The sequence below is a fragment of the Drosophila kikkawai genome, chromosome 3L, assembly GCF_030179895.1.
Source record: "Drosophila kikkawai strain 14028-0561.14 chromosome 3L, DkikHiC1v2, whole genome shotgun sequence".
Lineage (NCBI taxonomy): Eukaryota > Metazoa > Arthropoda > Insecta > Diptera > Drosophilidae > Drosophila > Drosophila kikkawai.
Window position 1 is genome coordinate 9182171 of NC_091730.1, and position 15120 is coordinate 9197290.

Genomic DNA, 15120 nt, shown 5'->3' on the forward strand with positions numbered 1-15120 from the left:
TAAGTTATAGTTGACATTATTGTCATGTGTCATAAATTTTAAATTTCAAAATTAAGTATTCATTTACATACATTTTTACTGTCTTTCTGTTAATGTTCTCTATGGTAGCTTTTAGTGTCTTCAGAACGGGATTCCGACCAAGAGTTCCAGACAGCATAAAATAAAATACAATCGGCCCAAAATAATATACTTAAATCCAATTTAAGGTTTCTTCTGATGTTGACTACCTTAACCGAAGATCAATAGACCACGTGAAGGGGAATAAATTCTAGCACATAGCAAATATTTGATATTTCTTTAGCTCAGATCAGTTTTATTTTTATATCATGATCTCATGCGGTCTCTCTTTCTTGGCGACCACTGTAAATGAATAATTTAATGCTACCCAATCTAAAGCTTCAGATTATTTAGTACCAAAAGCTATGAGCCACTTAATCAGCTGAGCAGAAAAAAAAGCATGCCGAAAAGCTTATATTATCTTCCAAGGTTGAAGCAAAAGTATACCCAACGGAAAAAATTAGTACAACCTGTTGCATTTGACAGTGGGAAAGCTTTATGCCTGCGGAAACCAGTTAATGCCCCGCCGCCCTGCACTGGGACTCGATGAAACCCGAACTAATTGTTTATCCAATGCATTCCAGCAAACGTATTTTCTAAAGCTACCACACGCGATTGGAAATGTTCGTAAATTGTATTTATATTTTAAAATTAATTTTTAATTATTTATTCCACAACAGGCTATTCTTAACGATCAATCTATTATTTGGCAGGAGTTAGTCGTATAGAAATGTTTGGAGAGAATGAGTAGTGCCTTGATAAGGCCTATTTAAAATTTAGAAGTAACTTTCTCAAAATTCCAAAAGTATGCAAAAACGAACCACCGAATTTCTTCGGGTGTATTCACTTTGATAGCATCATCCAAAGCTTTTTATTTTCTATGCGCCACTCTCTCGGTCACAGCGGTAGTTGCCCACCGGTCGCCGCCTCTCGCAGTTGGAACCATAAATCGGCCATATAACAGAGGGATTTAGCCGGGTTTTAGTTACCAAGATAACCCAAAATCAGGTGGCACCATGAACCGAAGGCTTCCTGGAACCTTAAGGAGCTGCAGAAGGCTTCTCGTTGCACCAACGTTGACCAGAAGCCTTTCCACAACGCATAAGCTCTTTGAGCGGCAAGAGTAAGTTTGATTTGTTTTTGTGAAAGTTTTCACAATTTCTGAGAATCGAGAGAGCTTAGCAAGTGTTTACTCTGGTGGCATGTCTATTAAACAAATCTAATTAGTATGTTTCGAGGGGTTTGTTTGGCACGTAGGCCACACCAAGCATACCTAATTAATGGTGATAACGAAGAGCTAAGTTGGGACCCATGGATCGATTGGGTATAGATCCGCTAGCTTGGTTAGCGAAATGATGAAGCATTATCTATATTAAGTGGGGTCAAAGTATCTCTGAAATATATAAATTAGACTTAAAAAACTTTTTTTCTGGCAGATGTCAAGTTCTGGTCGTTGGTGGCGGCACTGGCGGCTGTGCCATGGCTGCCAAGCTCTCCTCTCGTCTAGGTAGCAACAAGGTGATCGTTCTGGAGCCAGAAGAGGTATGTAAACCATTACCCACCAAAAATCCAGCAGATTGAACACCTTTCTCCCAACAGAAACACTACTATCAGCCCATGTTCACCCTGATTGGTGGCGGAATGAAGCGTTTGGATCAATCACACAGGCAAATGGGGGATGTCCTGCCCAAGAAGGCCAAGTGGATTCAAGAGTCAGCCTTGAACTTTGACCCAGACAAGAATGAGGTCAGCACATCCGGCGGCAAGACAATCGCATACGATTTCCTGGTCATTGCCACTGGAATGCAACTGAAATATGAGAAGGCAAGTCTTTAAAATCAGCGTATCTTCTCATCTTATAATCAAGTTTACCTTTTAGATACCCGGACTAGTACAGGCCCTGGAGGCCCCAAAAACCAATGTGTGCTCGATCTATTCACCCAAATATGTAGATAATGTCTACGATTGCCTGCGCAAGACGTACAGGGGTAATGTGATCTTTACCTTTCCCCACTGTCCGATCAAGTGCGCTGGAGCACCGCAGAAGATTGCCTACATAGCGGAGCACTATTTCCGGAAGGTGGGTACCCTAATGATGGCCTAGAATTTAGAATTAAATCTCCTCTTACAGATGGGCCGCCGGGACCAACTGAATATCATTTACAATACATCCTTGCCTGTGATTTTTGGGGTCAAACAATATGCAGATGCCTTGTGGAAGGTGGCCAAGAAGCGAAATATAAACGTCAATGTGAATCGGAATCTCGTGGAGGTGAGACCCGAGGATAGCATAGCCGTATTCGAGGATCTCGCCGAGCCTGGAAAGCTTTACGAGGAAGTGGTAAGTACAGTATACGGCTTAAAGCCTTTATAAGCCTCTCCTTAAACCTCTCTCTCCATCAGTACTCCATGCTCCACGTCTGCCCACCAATGACCGCTCCCGACGTGATCGCCAATTGCAAGCAGCTGGCCACCGAAAGCGGATTCGTGGACGTCGACGCGGCAACGCTGCAGCACAAAAAATACAGCAACGTGTTCGCCATTGGCGATTCCGCCTGCACACCCAACTCCAAGACAGCGGCGGCGGCAGGTAAAGTTCCGTTTTGGAGTCGTAATCATGGAAATCGGAATATTCAATGATCTTTGGAATACTCAATGTGTGCATTGCAGCTGCCCAGTCACCGGTTGTATTCAAAAATCTGATGGCGGTGATAGAGGGCAAGAAGCTTACGGAAGCCTACGATGGCTATGCCTCCTGTCCGCTTGTCACCGGCTACAGCACCTGCATCCTGGCTGAGTTCGACTATAGCCTGGCCCCCTTGGAGACATTCCCCTTTGACCAGGCCAAGGAGCGTTATACAATGTTCATCATGAAGAAGACCTTTATGCCGATCCTCTACTGGCAGCTAATGATGAGGGGCTACTGGAATGGACCGGCAACGATGCGAAAAGTACTTTCGATTTTGAAGCTTAAAAAATAATGGAAAAAGTAATGAAACACCTTGATATTTGAAATACCTTGTGGATTTCAAGATATTTTAAATACCAATAAAATCAGGAGCAAATAATATATACAGGGGATTTCCTATACGACTGACTGAATTATTGAAAATATTGGCTATATATTGGCGATTTATCTAAAAAAAAAATGGGAACGTAAAAGTCACAAGCTAAAAGCCAGTTCAGGACCCTCGGGTTCCCTAAATAACTGAAAATATGGGAAATATTTTCAGAAATTCAGTCATACAGTCGTATAGAAAATCCCTAAATATATTGTTATTTGCTCCCCCACTCTCGGACCATAAATAAATGAAAACATAATATAACTATTTGGAGTTTTTTATCAGTTTATTAATTGTAAATTCAAGCACGCTTAATATTAATTTTAAATTACCTAAAATATTATTTTTAAAGTTTTTTTCGAACAGTGTAGTAAGGTAAAGCAGTTTAAAGCAGTATAACTCCTTTTTGCTTTCAAAAGCAGTTCATTCATTTGTAAGCAGTCCAAAGTGCACTTCTTGTCCATTTCAGTATTTTTTAAAATGTATTTCGTCTAATTTGCTGTACTCCAAGCTGGTCACTCTAATCCACAGCGTGGCGTCGCTTGGCGCTGGAAATTTAAAGATAACGAACAAAAAGAGCAGCCGATTTGTGCTCCAAAACACGTCTAAAACAGCTCCAGAGACAAAATTTAGCAACAAAGAAAATCCGTAAACATGAAGGCAGTGTGAGTATAAATTTACTTGTAAGAAATTCAATGCTAGGACTGAATATTCCTGTTCACAGACCACGGACGCCCATGCGCGTCATCCAGAAAACACCACGATTGCAGCCGCATACAACGGAGAAGCACCGCAAGGACTCATCAGAAAAGGCCAAAGATCCGGTGAATGTGTTCTGCCGCGTCCGACCACTCCAATCGGAGGCGGATCTCACCTCTCTGCGGGTGAAGAACTCAACGACAATTGCGTTAAACCCGCAAGATCAGCTGCTGCAGCATCACAAACATAACGGCGCCCAGCGCGAGATACAGTACATCTTCAAGCACGTCTTCCAGCCGGAGGCCACGCAGCAGGATGTGTACGGATCGGTGGCCCAGCCGCTGGTGGAGAACCTGCTGCGTGGCAGGAACAGCCTTCTCTTCACCTACGGCGTCACGGGTAGCGGCAAGACTTACACGATGACTGGTAACTTGCGGCATCGCGGCATTATGCCACGCTGCCTGGACGTCCTCTTTCGCACTATCTCGGACTATCAGGCCAAGAAGTTTGTCTTTAAGCCCGATAGGCTGAATGGCTTTGAGATTTTGTCCGAGGAGGATGCGTTGCTTGAGCGGCAGCACGAGATGAATCAGAGGTTCGCTGGCTCGGGAAGATTTGCCTTCCGGCACAAGGACTCGGATCCGGAGATCGCTTCCCAGGCCTCTGTAGAGCCAACGCCACTGCTGGGTTTGGATGAAGACAATATGTACTCGGTGTTTATCACCTACATTGAGATTTACAACAACAGCGTGTACGATCTGCTCGAGGATTCGGGTATTCAGAAGTGAGTAGCGAGGCAGCCCCATGTTTATTTTAAAGTTTATTTTATTTTATTTATAATTTTACTCATTTAAATTCATCCCCTTCCCAGGACTTTGCAAAGCAAAATCATTCGCGAGGATGCCAATCGTCATATGTTCGTCCACGGCGTTACCGAGGTAGAGGTAAAGACAGTGGAGGAGGCCCTCGAGATCTTCCAAATGGGCCAAAAGCGCAAACGCATGGGCCACACCGTTCTCAATGCCGAATCCAGTCGTAGTCACTCGGTTTTCAACATACGCCTGGTGCAGGCACCCACCGACAGCCAGGGCGAGAATGTGGTCCAGGACAAGCAGAACATTACGGTGAGTCAGCTGTCCCTGGTGGATCTGGCGGGCAGTGAGCGCTCTTCGCGCACCAAGAACACTGGAGTTAGATTAAGGGAAGCGGGCAACATCAACAACTCCCTGATGACGCTGCGCACCTGCCTGGAGTATCTCCGAGAGAATCAGCAGGCGGCCAGCAATGGTATGCCTCCGAAGAAGATACCCTATCGCGACTCCAAGATCACGCACATGTTCAAGAACTATTTCGATGGCGAGGGTCAAGTGTCCATGATTGTGTGCATCAATCCGAGAATAGAGGATTATGACGAGAATATGGTAGGTGTGGTTACTCCTGGTTCCATAACCTAGATTAAACCTTATATTCCCACCTTTTAGCAAGTGATGAAGTTTGCTGAGATGACGCAGGAGGTGCAGATAGCCAGGGCCACACCCATGAAAACCGATTTGGGTTTGACTCCAGGTCGTCGCAAGGCCAATAAGCTATTTAAGATAGCCGTCAACAATCTAAACGAGCTGGGCATACCCGAGGCCAAGGATCTGGAGGTGGACGTGGGTCTAGTGTACAGTCTGGGAGCCGATTTTCCCTCTTACCAGATGGACAGTCCCGAGGCGGAGGTTAAAATCCAGGAGCTGATGCACTATCTGGAGCAGCGCATTGAAAAGCGCAAGAAGCTGCGCAGCAATTTGGACATCAAATGTAGGTCTTAGACTACTTAGGCTAGCAGGAATACCCTTTAATTCTCACATATCTCCTCTTAGGTGACAGCTTCCGCCAGATGCTGATGAACCTAGACCGGGACAATCTTCAACTGCGCACAGAACTCGCCTCCTTGAAGGCTGTGTACAAGCAAGAGCGCGAGCGCAGCGCCGCCTTGGAGAAGAAGGTGCGCATCCACGAGAGCTCCATTGATGTGCTGAACAACACACTAAGCAAGCGGGATCGGCAGATCGAAGAGCTGTCTTTTAAGCTGAACGAAAAGGAGAGCCAGCTCACCCAGAAGGAGCACGAGAAGGAGAAGCAGAAGAAAAAGTTCAGCTCCAAACTGGCCGTGGAGTCGGACAAGACCAAGCGCGAGTTCGAGCATAAGCTGCGTGAGCAGAGGGCGAAGCTTACAGAAAGGATGCGCATCAAGGATGAGAAGCTGCGTTTGGTTTCAAACATACTGCAATCCGAGGATCTGCCCAGTCTGCCGCGATCCCAGAGCTCCGAGGATATGTTAAATGATAAGGATCGCGGGGCGTTTACAGCGCGCACGGAATCCTCAGTGCCGGCAACACGAACTGATATCTATGCCACGCCAAGACATGTAAGGATATCTCTTTAGTGCTTCATTATGTCATTACTTATTTCTTAATTCAAATCTTCTTTCAACAGGGTGCCGCAGCTGCCAACAATCGCCATCGACGCTCTCGTTCCGCTGGCGACAAATGGCTAGAGCATCGGGCTGCCAATCCCGTGCCCTTGGGCACCATCATGCAGCCTTATCTAAAGAACCGCAAGTCCATCACCAAGCTAACCGACATGAAGGAGCTTACATCCCATGGAGCCAACAAGTACTGCCTCGTCTCCCAGGAGGCGGACACCGATGGTGATGTCGAAACCAAGCTATACAAGGGCAATGTAATCCCCACCTGTGGCGGCGGTGCCCAAGTGGTGTTCAACGATGTGGAGTGCCTCAAGCAAAAGTCACCAGTTCATTCGCCCACGAGGAAGCGACCCAGCAACGGCACTCTGTCCGCTCTGGGCGGAGGCGGTGCAGTGCCCAGCACCATCACCTCGGCCCAGGACGTGGCCTCGCGCTGCAACCTCGGCATCGAGGGACACAGCAGCAAGAAGTCCAAGATCTAGGAAGGACACCTGAACATACATCAACTTAAAAATACTTACTTAGCTTTTAGTTAACTTAAAATTAAGTTTATTACTCATTTATTATGGTTTTTGGAGTTGAATCGCATTGAAGTGATTTTTTGTTTGATTAAAAAAGAAAAGTTTAACCTGTATAATAAAGAATACCCATAAATGAATTCGTAACCTCGCACAAGGATGAGGATTCCTGGCTCACAAAACCGCTGCTAACCGGAGGATAGTGGCGGAGAGCTCTCAGCGGGAACAGTCTTAGAATCGCACATGCATTCTTAATAGAATTACTCTTAATTTGTACCATAAAGTATTGAATATTTTATTGTTTTTTGGAGTAACCAAGCTCCACTTTATGAAATCAAGTTAATAAATGAAATTCAATAAAGTTACTACTTAAGGAACACCAAAAATAACAATCTTTCAGAATAATATGTAACTGGAAATGGAAGCTTTTTCAGCAAGAGTTAAAGTAAATATATTAACTTTCCTTAAATCAATATTTATATTACTTGATTTTAATGGGAAATAGGAATATATACGTCTCCCTGTATATAAAATTAGATGCTCTTAATATTTCTCTTTTTTAATAATTTTTTAACAAATCACACTGAATAAAAAGGCATACTTATTATTTATTAACCCCCAAAGCAGACAAAATGAGTTTAAACCATATTTTTTTATTATTATTATTCCTGCGTTTATTCAGATTTATGCTTAAACCGATAAATTTTATTGAAATACATACGGTACCATTCATTACACATATATATTTGTAGATTAATTTCAATTACTATTAAATCAGTCTATAATTAAAATATATGTTCGCTTAATGATTTCACGTGTATGTGTGTGTGAGTGTGTTACTGCTGTTATTGTGTGTTTGTTTGTTGTGTTGCTGCTGTGTGAGCTGCTGCGGCAGATGATGACTCTTCTTAAACGCTAGGTCTCGGCAATTGTGGCAGGTGGTTTGTGGGGAATTTCGAATTTGAAATTGGAATTGGAAGCCAATCGCACTATAAACTTATTATCAAACAGAATAAATCGAGAACAGGAATATGCGGAACATATAGAATATAAAAGTGGGCATCGCACAAGTTGAAACATTTAAACAAAACAAATTGGACAACGAACGAAACCACACATGTGTAAACATAATAAACGGGGGGACAAAAACTCAATGCAAGAGGTCAACATATAACCAGCATGGCATATATCGACTTATACGCGATTATTCCAATTAAACAAATTACAATTTAATCAATATAAAGCTCTGTTGTTTTCATATAAATGTTCACTCTCTTCTCTCTTTCTCATGCTCACACGACGCGGAACAAACTGTAAATCATCTGTTATGTACGCACTATTACCTACTATAATATTTATCGTAAACGTAGTTAAACGATAAACGTTACTTAATGGATTTTACAAACTAAGAAGCGAAATTATTCTACGGTGGAAAACGAATTTTGGCTATGAAGCAACGTAAATTAAAGAGGATTATTAATTATTAACAACACAAGCACTCACAGCCACAGCCACCCCCAAACTTTTTGTTGTGTTGCGCGTGTGTGTGTGTGTAAGTGTTGGCAAGGCAATCAACATTACATTACGGATAGTGTGTGTGTGTTGTGTGTGTGTGCTTAGATGATGAGTTTGTAATGAAATCTCGCTTGAAGCTGTATACTAGCTGCTGCTGCTGCTGCCCCGTCCGCACAATCGCTGGCTGGACCGAATGCGAACCACCATTGGCTCCTACTATGAGCACTTGACACAAGCCCCCTCCACATCAAAGTCCAGGACCATGAGCTTTGTTTCCTCTGTCCCATTGCGCGAGCCCACGGCACAAATAAGCTTCGTGTCGTTTGCCCTGAAATATTATAAATTTCGTACACAATTATTATATATTTTATTAAGGAATAGTTTCAAAACTTACCTGATCCGCCACACAACGCCCCCAGATCCACCAGAGTCCAGGGCCACCAGATTGCGTATAAAGTCTCCTGTCTTCACGTCCCACAACTTGACAGTGCCATCGTCAGAGCTGGTCACCACAAATCGGGAATTAAACTGCAGACAAGTCACCGCCGACTGATGCTTGTTTGGACCTACAAAGAGATAGAGTTAAGACCTAGAAAAACCCTCGTTCTAACCGCTACTTACCCGACAGCGTCTGCAGGCATTGTCCCGTTGTGATGTCCCACACCTTGACAGTGGAATCGGCATTGCCCGAGACGAGAATGTTTTGACGCAGCTCCATGCCGGAGGTCAGGCTCTGATGACCCATTAAAGTGTGCTTGCAATTGCCCGTCTCCACATCCCATACGCGTATCGAGGTGTCCAGAGAGCCAGAGACCACATGGAGGCCATCAAACTTTGGGTTAGAAATTAAGATTAATAAAACAATTTCCCTCTTTGCCTTAAATCTCCACAAACCTGCAGCGAGTAGACGCGATTCGTGTGACCCTGCAGCGTGTGAAGGCACTCCTGACGCTCCGGATGCCAGATCTTGACCATGTAATCGTAGGCTCCCGATACAATTAGCTTGCCATCGTACTGGACACAACGCACGGCGGCTAAATGGCCAACCAGAACATGAAGACAGGAGCCCTGTTCAATGTCCCAGACGCGAAGAGTGGCATCTCGCGAACCACTTACCACCCTGATGAACATTTTTCTCAAGATTAGCATTATTTCTATAACTGCAGCACAATTTATACTCACTTGTTGCCATGCAGATGCATGCAGCGCACCGTGGATGTGTGCCCCTGAAGCGTATGGACACAGGCACCGCTGTCCATGTCCCAGACCTTGAGTGTGCGATCGGTGCTGCCCGAAATGATAATGTTTCCAGACATTTGGGAAGACCAAACACCACCAGTATGACCCACCAGAGTGCGCAGGCACTGTAAGGATGTCAAGGAAATATATGGTTGAAAAGGGTCTTAGGGAAGTATATAAAACAAGTCTCTTACCTTTCCATTAACCGCCGACCACACCTTGAGCGTATTGTCATCAGAGCCGGACACAATGCGATTGCCGGAGAACTGCAGGCATGTTATCACATGGTCATCGTGGCCCTTGAGCACTTTGGGCTTACGCACTGGACGCGACCGCCAGTTCATCTCGATGATATGCTGGCGCATATAGGCAGCCTTCCAAGGTGAAGCTATGGGCGGCATATTGCCATCGCGTCCCCTCTTAGGGCGATCGCTGCGCGGTTCGGCCAGTATCTGCGCCTTTCGGCACTTCTCCTTCCACAGCAGGTTGTCGTCGCACAGGAAGCGCCAGCTGCGACACGTCTGGGCAGCCCTCAGCAGATCCTTTGGCTCCAAATAAGAGAGCACAAAGAGGGCCAATTCCCGGGGCAGCAGGGAGATAAAGTCACGCTGGAACTGCGGCTCAATCACCTTCATCATGTGGCGGACCTGCGAGGCATCGCAATGCTCAATCAGTCGGTCCAAGGCGAGCAGACAGTCGACATGCGACCACCGCTGGAACTGGGCCAACCAGTGTTGCAGCTCTGGCGGCGGATTGTCTCGTGACGGTACAGATCGTGGTGTACGGCGACCGAAGCCCGAGCCCGGCGAAGCATTGGCGAGGTGTTGTGACGAAGGCGTCAGGGACAGCACCGCCGTGGGTACCGAGGAGGAGCGCGGGGTGGAGGCAAAATCGTAGGCAATCCGTTTGCGACAGTTATCACCCAATCCTGAGCCAGAGTCACCCACTCCACCGCTGGCGGAGATGGTCATCGAGTAGTCGGTGCCATCCAGTAGACGCCCCTCGTTGAACTTCCGCTTGCGCTGCTGCGACGGGATCAGCGAGCTGGTGTTGCTAAACGATCCATTGCCATTGACCGCTTTATAGGCGGAAAGGATATGGGGCTCCTCGTGATCCATGGGATCCAGGTCATAGGCCTCGCTCAAGCTGGCATTGCTGCCGCCATAGCTGCTGCCGTTCTGGCAGGTGCAAATCTCCTCCAGATCGGAACAGTTGTTCTCCTCATCGCAATTGGCCCATGGCTCGTCGGCATTAAAGTCGCCGGGCTCCACCAGGCCATCACCAGCGCCAGCACCAGCTCCCTCCTCGACCACCACCTCTAGATGGATGACATCGCCAGAGCCGTTGCGCCTTGGCCGCGCCACTACTCCTACAGATTGTTGCGCTGAAGCTGCTCCTGTTAATGACCCACTGGCAGTCGGGGGATTGCTGCGTGCCAGGAATCGTTCCTGTGTCTGGGCGCTGGCATTCACCTGACGCGCCACCGGCTTCGTCGTTGATGCACTTGATGCATACTGGCAACGATTAGAGTTGGTGGAAGCTGATGTCGAAGCCTGAGCATCGCTGCCGCCCAAGCAATCGGAACCGGCCGAACAAGCTGCCGAGGGATTGAGGGCGGTGGTGCGACTGCAACCGCCACCATCCTGAGAAGTCTGCGAACCCACAGAGCTGTAGGAGACGGAACCACTCACACTAGCACCTTCCTCCTGCTCGTGGTTCTGCTGACAGCTGCTGGCAGATGTGGTCGAGGAGGCTGGAACCAGGCCTGGGTAATCATTCGAGTTGGTGTTGGTGTACACATCTGTTCGGGCTGCTCCCGTGCAGGTAGCCGACGACGACGATGACGAAGATTCCGCCATTGACTTTGACGCGGAACTAGACCGGTGCTGACTACAGCTGGAAGTAGATCCCAGTGAGGAGCCCAGATTCAGTTTGGCAGTGGACTTGCTCAGCCGGCTGTTGGTGTATTTGCGACTGCTTGTGGGAGTCGTCGACAGATCCTTGTAGGTGCACTGAAATGAAACGTTAAAATATTGAAAACAATCATTAAATAAATATAAATATAACAATCTCCCACCTTGCTATCGGAGGAAACAGTGCGCCCATTGCTGCTGCTGGGCCAGTCGTCGCTGCTGGTTGAGTTAGTAGCTCCTCCAGTTGCTTTACCCCCCGCCATGGATTTGATCAGACTTAGATTCAATTTGTTCTGGCTCAACATGGAGCTGGTGCGCAGGATAATGCCACCCGTCAGCCGCTGTTCCGTCTCAAAGTCACGCCGCTCGATCAGATCCATGGACTCTATGTCGGCCTTGGATAGGCCGGCGCTAGAGTTGGAGCTGGATCTGGAGCTAGACGTGGAGGCGGTCTCCTCTTGGGCAACGATATCCGCTGACGAGGGATTCGACACGGCGCTGGCCGTGAGACTCATCTGCTTCAGCCGCACAGACATAAGGCGGTCGCCTTCGGACGGTTGGTCGTCGACCACGCTGATGCCCGCCTCAGACTTGATCCCTCCCCTTCCTTCCGCTGCCTGTTCCTCTTCGCCCAACAGAAACTCATCGCTTAGACGTTTAGGCTTTCCAGCCAGCTCCGCTTGTGAGGCGACTGTGACCTGGCCGGGATGCGGCTGGGCCTCCTCCACGACGGGCGTCTCGAGAAAGATCTTTGAGCCATCGGCCGCCATTATGGTGCCGTCGGATAATGCCAATTGTGATGTATTGGTGCAATCGATGGCGGCTACTGCTATGTCATCGTCATCATCCTCCAGCAACTCCTCATCCTCTTCGTCCTCCGGCTCAACTTCCGGATCAGGATCATCCTCATCTTCGTCGTCGTCGTCGTTTATAAGGCAGACAACGGGCGGATCCTCGGCGTCTTCTTCGGGTTCGTTAAAGAATACCTGACTGTGCGACGCATGGACGGGGCCATCGTTGATGGTATCCGTGGAGGAGCTGTCGTCGACGGCCACCACACCCACGGTGGACGCCGCACCCGCGCTGGTGGGCAGTGAGTTGGAAGAGCTAATCTCAAAGGTGCTGGACTCATCGTCCAGGACTACGGCGAAACCATGCTGTGAGTTTGACGACACGCACACGTCCTCCACATCCTCCCGCAGCGTTGACATAGATACGGCTTTTGTGGGTGCTCCTACTGCCTCTCCTCCTTCTGCTGCTGCTTCTGATCCCGTTCCTTCTGCTCGGCGGCGGCTGGTGGTGGCCTGACTGGCGGCGGGGGCGGCGCTGACTGTTGATTGCGTTCGCTCCCCTGCTCTGGCCACGGATTCACTGCTAGCAGCTGGGCATCCTCTTTCCATAATACTTTTCAAACATCCAAAGTTGGGCAGCGCGTTCTCCTGGAAAGCGATAGAAAAAATAGGACATTTAACTAAAGGAGTCTAGGAACTTGAACGATATTAGTTATAACGAAGGGGCTGCTGTGAAAATTACAGTTTCTCAGCGATCCAAAACGATCCTTTGTGAAGCCACGGGAATTGAAGATGATCCGAAATTCCCACGCAACAAGCGCAAGCTGATGGTTGCAAAAAGGAGAAAAAAAAAAGAATAAGCGAATGAAAAGCAGTGGGAAAAATGTTTGTAAGCAGTCGCTGCCGCTGCCGACGTTGAAACTCGAAAAAGGAAATCACAAAAGTGCATCGGATCGGCGGAAGAGGCTGAAACGGCGCGAAGTAGAATGGGAAAAAGAAGACGAAACGGGTATTACAACAACAACATACACACAGGCAGGCAGGCGGCGGCGACGCAGGCAGCAAAAAGGTATTGCGGAGAGTGGAGAGAGATGAGAGAGCGAGAAGTAACGGACGTAAGAAGAAGCACCAAAGATACACAGCAGCCGCACCAACAACAACGGCAACAACAACAACATCACGTACACCTTGCAATTCAAGCCGCTATCTTTTCCCTCCGCTTTTAACTGGCTTGCAGTGATGATCAGCACGTGAAACAGTCACAGGAAGACAAAGTAACTGTGGCCGATCAAAAAGAGAATATAGTCGCTGATTGAAGTGTATAAAGAAGGTTATAGTGACCTCGGAAAAGGTCACAAAACAGTCATGTCACAAGAAAAATTAAAGTTAAATTACTACTCACACCTCATGACTCAATTTCATGACTACAACTTAGTCACTTGTGCAGAGAAAAGCAGAAAAAGAAAAACGTGTTTTTGCCAAAATTGCAGATTTGCACAAAACTCTATAGGATAATTACTTAGTATACGGAAATTGTGATAAGAATTTTGAACTTCATATTAGATTACCAGAGTCCCCCAGAAAAATCACCGATCCTGACCATCCCATCCTGACCATCCCAGTGACCGAAGAAATCACAGTTGCTCATCTCCGACAGCTTGACAGCAGTTCGACCCGCCGTGTCTTGTCTGTCACACAGCATCAGCATCCTACCAACACACACACACGAGCATCGCATGTAGAAAAAGGGATCGCTGCAGGCAGAGATTCGGAGGAGAGCGCAGCCATTATTATTGCAGCTCCGCCGCATCCGCAGCAAACAAAAGGGGCGAGATCACAAAGGAATTTTCAGCGCTCCTGCTGTTGCATCACTCGCAAACAGATCAGATGTGCAGGCATTCTCCGAACTATTTTCACCTTTCCACCCCGATGGCCATTGGCTGTTGACCTCCCGAAAACCCGAAAAAAGAAAACGTTTTTTAGGGTCTTCTTTCCGCCGCTTTCACACCGCGTGTATCCAGGCCGTAAGCGTTTTACCTGTCCCAGAGGACACTCGGGGATGCGTTCAACATTTTCTTCTGCTCATAACGGGCGTGTGGAGTCGCCGTCGTCGTCATAATCATTGCATACACACACACACGCATGCAGGCAGGGCTGATAATGGGCAGACCTGTGGTTACCCCCAAAAATAGATTATTTTCGGAGCGAAACGTTGCAATTCCTGGTGGGTTCTGGGGCCCTAACCCCACTTTTCTGCACCTGCACTGCAGCGGCGGCGGCGGAGCGGATGGAGGATTGCCCATAATTCGTGGAGCAAACAACAAAAGAAAAATGTGAACATTGTTGTACACACAGACGCACATATACAGCTACGCAAATATCGCGAGAAGATTTCGTCGCGTTTGGAGCAGACCTTGCGAATTGTTTGTAACTTTTTTGGGCCCTTCAACTGGGGCAGTTAAAAAACATACCCGCTGGCGGATAAGCAGTCTGTTTTTAATTATTTAGCTACCCATTTCACGCGTGTAAAACTTTTTGCGTTGGGCCCACACTAACACTAGCACACGCACATGCACGTACACACACGTTCAATCGAAATTTTTCACATACGTTTTGGGGCCGTTGCTCCTTGAGATTTGCGAACTCTGCGCTTCGGCTGCTGACTCTCGCTGTCTATCTAGTTGGATACATGAAGATTATGGCAAATTTCAGATTTTCTTCGAAAAAAAAACTAATGCGGAGCAAAGTTTAATGAAATTTGTGGAAGAGTGTGTGCTAGGGATGTGCAAAATATACCAAAATATCAATATATCGATATATTTATTTAAAATAAATAATATTTATATCGCGATA

At 47.1% G+C, this 15120-nt stretch overlaps 3 protein-coding genes across 3 annotated transcripts; 2 read left to right on the plus strand and 1 right to left on the minus strand.

The window, feature by feature from the left end:
• Nucleotides 1-28: 28 nt before the first annotated feature.
• On the plus strand, nucleotides 29-3386 carry Sqor (Sulfide quinone oxidoreductase). Its single transcript, XM_017164113.3, has 8 exons — nucleotides 29-680; nucleotides 738-1180; nucleotides 1494-1599; nucleotides 1657-1881; nucleotides 1937-2137; nucleotides 2189-2398; nucleotides 2461-2647; nucleotides 2728-3386. The coding sequence occupies exons 2-8, from the start codon at nucleotides 1074-1076 to the stop codon at nucleotides 3036-3038; spliced, it is 1347 nt and encodes a 448-aa protein (XP_017019602.1). The 5' UTR covers nucleotides 29-680; nucleotides 738-1073; the 3' UTR covers nucleotides 3039-3386.
• Nucleotides 3387-3631: 245 nt separating this feature from the next.
• pav (kinesin family member pavarotti) lies at nucleotides 3632-6935 on the plus strand. Its single transcript, XM_017163993.2, has 6 exons — nucleotides 3632-3784; nucleotides 3844-4602; nucleotides 4690-5239; nucleotides 5300-5621; nucleotides 5684-6231; nucleotides 6300-6935. The coding sequence occupies exons 1-6, from the start codon at nucleotides 3774-3776 to the stop codon at nucleotides 6771-6773; spliced, it is 2664 nt and encodes an 887-aa protein (XP_017019482.1). The 5' UTR covers nucleotides 3632-3773; the 3' UTR covers nucleotides 6774-6935.
• Nucleotides 6936-7446: 511 nt separating this feature from the next.
• ago (F-box and WD-40 domain protein 7) lies at nucleotides 7447-15050 on the minus strand. The gene is made up of 8 exons (XM_017163991.3): nucleotides 14878-15050; nucleotides 11641-12915; nucleotides 9758-11575; nucleotides 9507-9688; nucleotides 9219-9444; nucleotides 8946-9156; nucleotides 8719-8890; nucleotides 7447-8652 (listed from the first exon to the last, which is right to left on the minus strand). Exons 2-8 carry the CDS (start codon nucleotides 12874-12876, stop codon nucleotides 8541-8543), a joined length of 3957 nt encoding a protein of 1318 aa, XP_017019480.1. The 5' UTR covers nucleotides 12877-12915; nucleotides 14878-15050; the 3' UTR covers nucleotides 7447-8540.
• Nucleotides 15051-15120: the final 70 nt, after the last annotated feature.

Coding starts and splice junctions, on each gene's coding strand:
- pav (XM_017163993.2), top strand. Junction 4,603..4,689: donor GAGGATTCGGGTATTCAGAA/GTGAGTAGCGAG, acceptor TCCCCTTCCCAG/GACTTTGCAAAGCAAAATCA. Junction 6,232..6,299: donor TCTATGCCACGCCAAGACAT/GTAAGGATATCT, acceptor TTCTTTCAACAG/GGTGCCGCAGCTGCCAACAA.
- ago (XM_017163991.3), bottom strand. CDS start 12,876: ATGGAAAGAGGATGCCCAGCTGCTAGCAGTGAATCCGTGGCCAGAGCA. Junction 9,157..9,218: donor ATCGCGTCTACTCGCTGCAG/GTTTGTGGAGAT, acceptor TCTAACCCAAAG/TTTGATGGCCTCCATGTGGT. Junction 8,653..8,718: donor GGCGTTGTGTGGCGGATCAG/GTAAGTTTTGAA, acceptor ATAATATTTCAG/GGCAAACGACACGAAGCTTA.
- Sqor (XM_017164113.3), top strand. CDS start 1,074: ATGAACCGAAGGCTTCCTGGAACCTTAAGGAGCTGCAGAAGGCTTCTC. Junction 2,138..2,188: donor CGGAGCACTATTTCCGGAAG/GTGGGTACCCTA, acceptor CTCCTCTTACAG/ATGGGCCGCCGGGACCAACT. Junction 2,648..2,727: donor CAAGACAGCGGCGGCGGCAG/GTAAAGTTCCGT, acceptor TGTGCATTGCAG/CTGCCCAGTCACCGGTTGTA.